Here is a 6,519-nt window from a genome sequence, read left to right as displayed (position 1 = left end):
GGAACTCTACAACACTTTCATAATCAGAAGAACAAAATATTTCAATCCCCCTAGAGTATACACTAATGTTCTAAATGGGCGCATTGAAATTTCAAAAGCAGAATCCCAGTTGGATACATCCAAAAATCACTATGTACATAGCAACGCAGAGATCTTGGGAGATTTTGCCACCTGATGTTTCAGAGCAGGAAGCAGCTGGAGAAATCATTAACAGCTTACGAGAAAAACTGAAATTACATTTCTAAAAGCTAAGAATAATTTACATGAAAAAAAAAAGACACTACTCAGAGAATCACAAAAGAAATTGATTGAGAGAATTAAGGCCTACAGAACATTCTTTTGTAGGTAATTGGTTGAGTGGGAAACAGGATCCATGGCCAGGTAAGACAAAGGGATTGGACATGATCAGAACAAGTTTTACGTGTTAGGATCAAATGTCAACCACTGGTCCACTTGCAGCCCTGAGGGATTGGAGGGAGGATGAGTTTGGTGTTGAGACCTGGTTGACTGACAACTGAAGTCATCATGTGTCTTCTGTGTTCGACAGACACTTTTTCATGTGGAAATGACTGTTTACGTAGAACTGTAAAACATTAACAAAAAAAGACAGTACACGGAGTTAACCTCTTGGTACACTAAACAAAAGAAAATAAACATTGCAATGTTGTAAGCACCACAATATTGTTTAGAGTTAATTCAAAACAAACCACAGGGAACAAATGATATCCAGGCAATAAAAAATCAGAGTTTTAACATATACCCTGTGCATGGTTAGACGAGACTGGGGTTGTGTAGACTTGCCCAATGATCAGAAGGTTGCAAAAGTAAGTAATTCCTATGCTACTCTTGTATCCTGCTCATACCCTCTGTAACACTGCCTGGCATCATATTCTTTTACAATCATTCTTAACCAGACTTGACACAGACATACAAATGCAGACATGCACCTATATACCCTGAAGTCCTTCCTAGTAAAATCTCATATACTGTGCTCTAAGGTTGGTCTGTTCACCAAGGATGAAGACAGCAAGGATGGGCCACGGAGCTAGGTTCCATTGGAGACTGTGGGAAGCAAGAGGACTTTGGAAGAAAGAGACTGAAGGTTGAGCATGGCGGCTGCTGGCTGAGGAAGTCGAATTTTCACTGGGGAGAAGCAGCATAGTGGGGATTGAGAAAGTGAAGCACGGTATTCTACGGAGTGAGAAAAATGGTGTGATCTATACCAAAAGATCAGAAAGACTATCTAGGGGGCATATGGAAGCAATCTGAATCACTGAAGGGAAATGGGCCTTTTTAAGGTATATTCAGAGCAAGAATGGCATGCTCCCTGAGACACTATGTTAGCAGAGGACCAAAAAAAAAACCAAAAAACAAAAAAACCACAAAAAACGGAAATCTCTCTCCTTGTTTGCTGTTTCTTCTTCTTCCCCACATACCACCGCCCCCTCTCCGCCTACGTGGAGGTATTTTTTTAAACTGGAAAGGGTGACAAAAACATCTTAAGAGAAGAAAGGCCCTGAAGAAGAAAGAAGACAGTAGAAGAAGCCTCCTTTCTAAATCAGTTCACATTTCTACACGCAGGTAAGTTGTATCCCACGGTGCTGAAATAACTCCAGAAGTGCTTTTGGAGTGTTTGGTCTCAAAGAATGCACGAACAGTGAGAAAAGTACTGGAGACAAATAACATTGCCATTTTTAAAATGGGAACCAGGATTTATAAACCAGTACACTTGACTTTAAACCTTAAGCAAATTCAGGTTTATGCAAGAAATGGTTGGTGCATTTAGAAAATAGCAGAGTGAGTGGTAAGTGTTGGAAGGGATTTGCAAAAAAAAAAAAAAATTATTTCAAATTAACTTAATTTCCCTTTTACTTGGGCAGGGGTCAATATATTTATAGCCCATAGGTCTGCAGTGTGTTTTAGCAAATAAAGTTATTAGAACCCAGCCCATGACCATTAGTTTGGTCCATACTGTCCATGGCTGCTCTCACACCACAACAGGAGGGTTTAGTACTTGCAGAAAAGTCTGATCCTTTACAGAAAACTTGCTGACCTCTGAGTTAGAAAACACCACTGAGATAGTCTGTCTTAATTTCTGCAAGGCATATATCAAAGTTTCTCACATAAAGACACTAGAGAGATATGATTAGGAATCACATGCCAAGTAGAATTGAGTCTCCAGACACTTGTCACAGGGCACTACCCTTGGCCAAGTCCTGGATCCTATTGTTGACAGTGACTATGACAAAGGCATAGATAGCAAACATGCTGGTTTTACAGAAACCCATAAAGTAATAAATATGGAAGATGAATCAATATCCAAAATGATCTAATTAAACTAAAATGTGGGACTGAGACCAAGATTATAAAAAGATGAAAATAAAAGTTGCATCCACGTAAGAAAAAAATAGATTAGATAGATAGATTAGATGATGGAAACCTGGTTTGGCAGTTCATGTGGAAAAGATATGAGAGCTTAAGTGACCCAGAACCAGTCGTGTGATATATTGCTAAGAAGACCACCCCAGAGAGACAATGGCAAGATGGCAGACGGGGAAGCTCCAGGCCCTTGTTCCCCCATGCAAACACTGACCGACAAGACGAACGAAAACAACTCTGTAGGAGCTCTGGAAATCAGTGGAAGAGCCGTAGCAAGCAAGTGAATGCCCAATCAAGAAAAAAGCCGCATTAAAAGCAGGAGGGGGGCACCTAGGTGGCTTATTCGGTTAAGTGTCTGACTCTTACTTTCAGCTCAGGTCATGATCTCAAGTTTTGTGGGATTCTGCTCCGACTTGGGTTCCATGTTGACACCACAGAGCCTGCTTGGGATTCTCTCTCTCCACCTCTCTTTCTCTCTGCCTGCCCCCACCCAACACACACACACACACACACACACACACACGCACACACACATACACACCCCAGTAGGAAATTTCAAGGTTGGTCTGTTTGCTTTAATTCACCTTTGTCCCACCCTCCTCCTGCGAAAAAGAGAGAGTAGAGCAATGTTCTGACCTGTCTGGGTCACCTAACTCGGGTTTCAGAGGGCCAAAAGTGGCACAGCTGGGATCTCACACAGGTGAAGCTGCAGGAAGCAGTGGGCATGGCTAGTGAAAACCCACAAGGTGGTCGTGGGGAAGACAGACCCACATACGCCTAGCGTAAGAAATTACTACTTGAAGAATATAATAGAACAACGTCATTAGGCCTCAAGAAGAACCTGGGGTGAGACTATTAAGGGGTGAGGGAAATTAAGACTTGAAACAGTACCTGTGTACAGTGGAGAATTGGAAAAAAAGTACACACACTGGTCCGGGAAAGGTACATGCCCAGAAAAGGACTGGAAAGACCATAAGCCTTCACACTGGGCTGACCCCGGGCTCAGAACACGCCCTGCTAATTAGTGACGGTCTCCTCTGGCCCTCAGTGCAATGTGCAGAGTTGGAGAGGTGGCTGTTTTTTCAAATGCTCAGTTTTCAACCGAAGATCACGTGGCACATAAAGAAAGAGGAAAACATGGCCCATTCAAAGGAACAAAAGAAATCTCCAGAAACCATCCTGCAGAAAATTACCACAATCTTCTGCTCGTGTGTGTACAACGTTATAATCATAATGCCTGGTATCTAGCACTTTACTTCTTTCTCACACCACATCCAGAGGGCTTTCTTCTGGGCTCAGGCAGAACTTGGCCACCTACCCCAGGCTACAAATGGCGGCCCCGTGCCAGCTTGCAGGTCCTCCAGAATCCCCCAGTGTACTCACCGCCCTATCTGCTGCTCACAGAGTATAGCCTTCTATCCCAACACTGGGTGACTCTCTCCCTTTTTCACATCCCCTCTAGCCCTTCAGTCTCCTCGCACTGTTCAGGGTCTTTACTCGCTGTCATTCACGAACATTGCTATGCCCACAGACAAAAAGGCAATGCCCATCTTGTTGGTGCCTGGAGATACCCGTTCACATGTGTGTTGAGGAACAAGGGGCACAGACGGGGTGACGTGGGTAGGCCAGAGCCTTAAAATCTAAAACCATCAGGATTCTGCCAGGTTCCCAGAGCAGGAGATGGGCCAGCAATCTGAAATCTTCCAGGTTTTTCTTCACCTTCACTGAAAGAGGCCTAAGTCACCAAAGCCCTGCGGCAGAGAGCACAGGCCCCTTGGCCCCAGAAGACCCTTGCGGGCAGTGTATTCTAAGCTCATTCTGAGTAGCCTAAGTAAGTGACCCTGGACATATTCCCGACCTTTCTGAACTTTGTTTCTCATCTCTAACAATGGGAGACAAAAACCCAGTCCACCTCAGAGGAGAGATTCTGGCTTAAAACACTCATTTAATTAAAAAAAAAAGCAGGAAACAATGGGAAATAGATATAATTATAACATTAATATTTATATGAGAACCATATGTAAAATGACTCATACCTTTTAGGGTCTCATCTGCCTCACTTTCGCTTATTCCTGATCCTACGTATGAACAAATGCTGCCCTCTGGAGGCTGAAAAGACATTTTTTTGGACCACGGATAGGCACGAAATAATGTAGAATAGCTCTTGATGATGTGGGACTCCTTGCCACTGAAAAATGAAAAGTGAATGATACCTTTGAGATGAGAAACTACCAAGGGCCATACAATCTATGTCTGTGGCTTCACTGGGTTACCATTACTGGGTCCTTTCAGTAGTCAGTGCACATCCCTGTCGAGCTAAAGTTTTCAGCGGTATCTGGAGCAGGAGGAACTAGATGGCAGCGGACAGAGGAAACACTGTGCGTATCAGCATAAACTTCTCCTACAATCTACAAACATAACTGAACACCTGTTAAGAGCAAGGCATCGTGATGGATGCTGGGGTGTTCACAAGATGAGCAAGACACAGATACTAATTCCTAGGGCTTTGGAATCAAGTGCAATTTGTATATGGCAGCTCCTGCTACTTCAAGGATAGAGGAAATGAAAGTGTATTAGGGGGACCTGATCTGGATCACGCAATGGGCACATCCAATGCTAGTTTTGGGGGGCTGTGATTTTGTTGCCCTTTCCGGGATAAAGTTGGGTGGGATTAGGGTGTCCGATGTTCCTGTCTTTGGGCCAGTGCCCATCCTACCACCAGATTACCCCCCTTTGGGGTTCACCTGCTTCTTGGCTTCCTCCCAGGGGAGGCAGGTCCATGGAGGGGAGGGGAAGGGCTCAACATGCAGAGCACTGGGACGTAGCTGGGCTTTGCTGCTTTGTTCCCACCAAGATTCACCAGTCTTTCTGAATTTTAAAATTTATCCATTTGTGAATTAGCTTGTCTCCTGTCATTTGTAAACTGTCTTCTCCTCATTGATCTTTGGAGGATCTATCTTCCTGTTTGCCATATCAATTTGTGTGAATTCTACAGATTGAATGTTAACGCTTGTGTTATATTTTAAAGAGTTTGCTGTTTCCCTTTTACATGTGTTTTGGACTTAGAGAAACTTGAAATGTTTATACAGTCAAAATGTACTCATCTTGTCCTCATTTTTTTTATTTCTCCAAAAACATTTCCTTAACATTTTAAGCAACTTACTACAGCTGACCCTTGAACACTGTGAGGGTTTGGGGTGCTGACCCTCAGTGCAGTCGAAAATCCATGCATAACTTTTAACTCCACAAAAACTTAACTACTCACCGCTTACTGTTGACTGGAAACCTTACTGATAACACCAACAGTTGATGAGCACATAATTTGTAGTTTTTATGTATTATGAACTGCATTCTTACTCTTCCAATAAAGGAACATAGAGTAAAGGTTATTAAGAAAATTATGGGGTGCCCGGGGTGGCTCGGTCGGTTAAATGTCCGACTTCGGCTCAGGTCATGATCCGTGGTCTGTGAGTTCAAGCCCCATGTCCGGCTCTGTGATGACAGCTCAGAGCCTGAAGCCCACTTCAAATTCTGTGTCTCCCTCTCTTTCTACCTCTCCCCTGCTCACGTTCTCTCTTAAAAATAAATATTGAAAAAAATTAAAAAGAAACTAGTAAGAGAGAAAACACATTTACAGTGCAGTATACTGTACTGCAAATAATCCATATATAAATGGGCCCATGTAGTTCAAACCTGTGTTGCTCATGGGTCAACTGTATATACATATAATTAAAACTAAGTGATATCATACAGAAGGACTTATAATAAAAAGCGACAATCCAAGCCCTACCTCTCCCGATATCACTTTTACTCTCCTGAGAGCCAACCATTTCTAACCATGTCTGTTTTTAGATATTCTGACAATAATCTTATTGCTAAATGTTACTGACCTCTTTTGACTTACTGGTTTTAAACTTATCTTTGGCAGATATGGATTTCTGCTATGATTGGAAAGGATTCAGCTCACTTAGTAACACTTCCCCTATTTCCCCCCCAAATAGCTCTATCACTATTTTCACTTCTCCCGTCTGTCAGAACTACATCTCCATGTACTGAATTTAAAATCCCCATTTTCTCGTTCCATCAACAACAGATGATGCATATTAACTTTCCACCCCACCTCCTCAACTGTCATTAGAG

General features: G+C 42.8%; 1 protein-coding gene across 1 annotated transcript in view; it reads right to left on the bottom strand.

The window, feature by feature from the left end:
- Positions 1 to 437: 437 nt before the first annotated feature.
- The window catches only part of LRGUK (leucine rich repeats and guanylate kinase domain containing), a 144,427-nt gene continuing 138,345 nt past the window's right edge, over positions 438 to 6,519 (bottom strand). The window contains exons 25-26 of the mRNA XM_047095254.1: positions 4,416 to 4,567; positions 438 to 583 (exon numbers count right to left, since the gene is read on the bottom strand). Of these exons, the coding sequence (XP_046951210.1) occupies positions 438 to 583; positions 4,416 to 4,567 (298 nt within the window). The remainder of the gene's footprint in view (positions 584 to 4,415; positions 4,568 to 6,519) is intronic.

This window comes from Lynx rufus, unplaced genomic scaffold (assembly GCF_022079265.1).
Source record: "Lynx rufus isolate CCGP_SWC_20201006 ecotype Redwood Valley unplaced genomic scaffold, mLynRuf1.p SCAF_4, whole genome shotgun sequence".
In the NCBI taxonomy this organism is placed as follows: Eukaryota; Metazoa; Chordata; class Mammalia; order Carnivora; family Felidae; genus Lynx; species Lynx rufus.
This window is presented reverse-complemented; position numbering and strand designations above follow the sequence as displayed.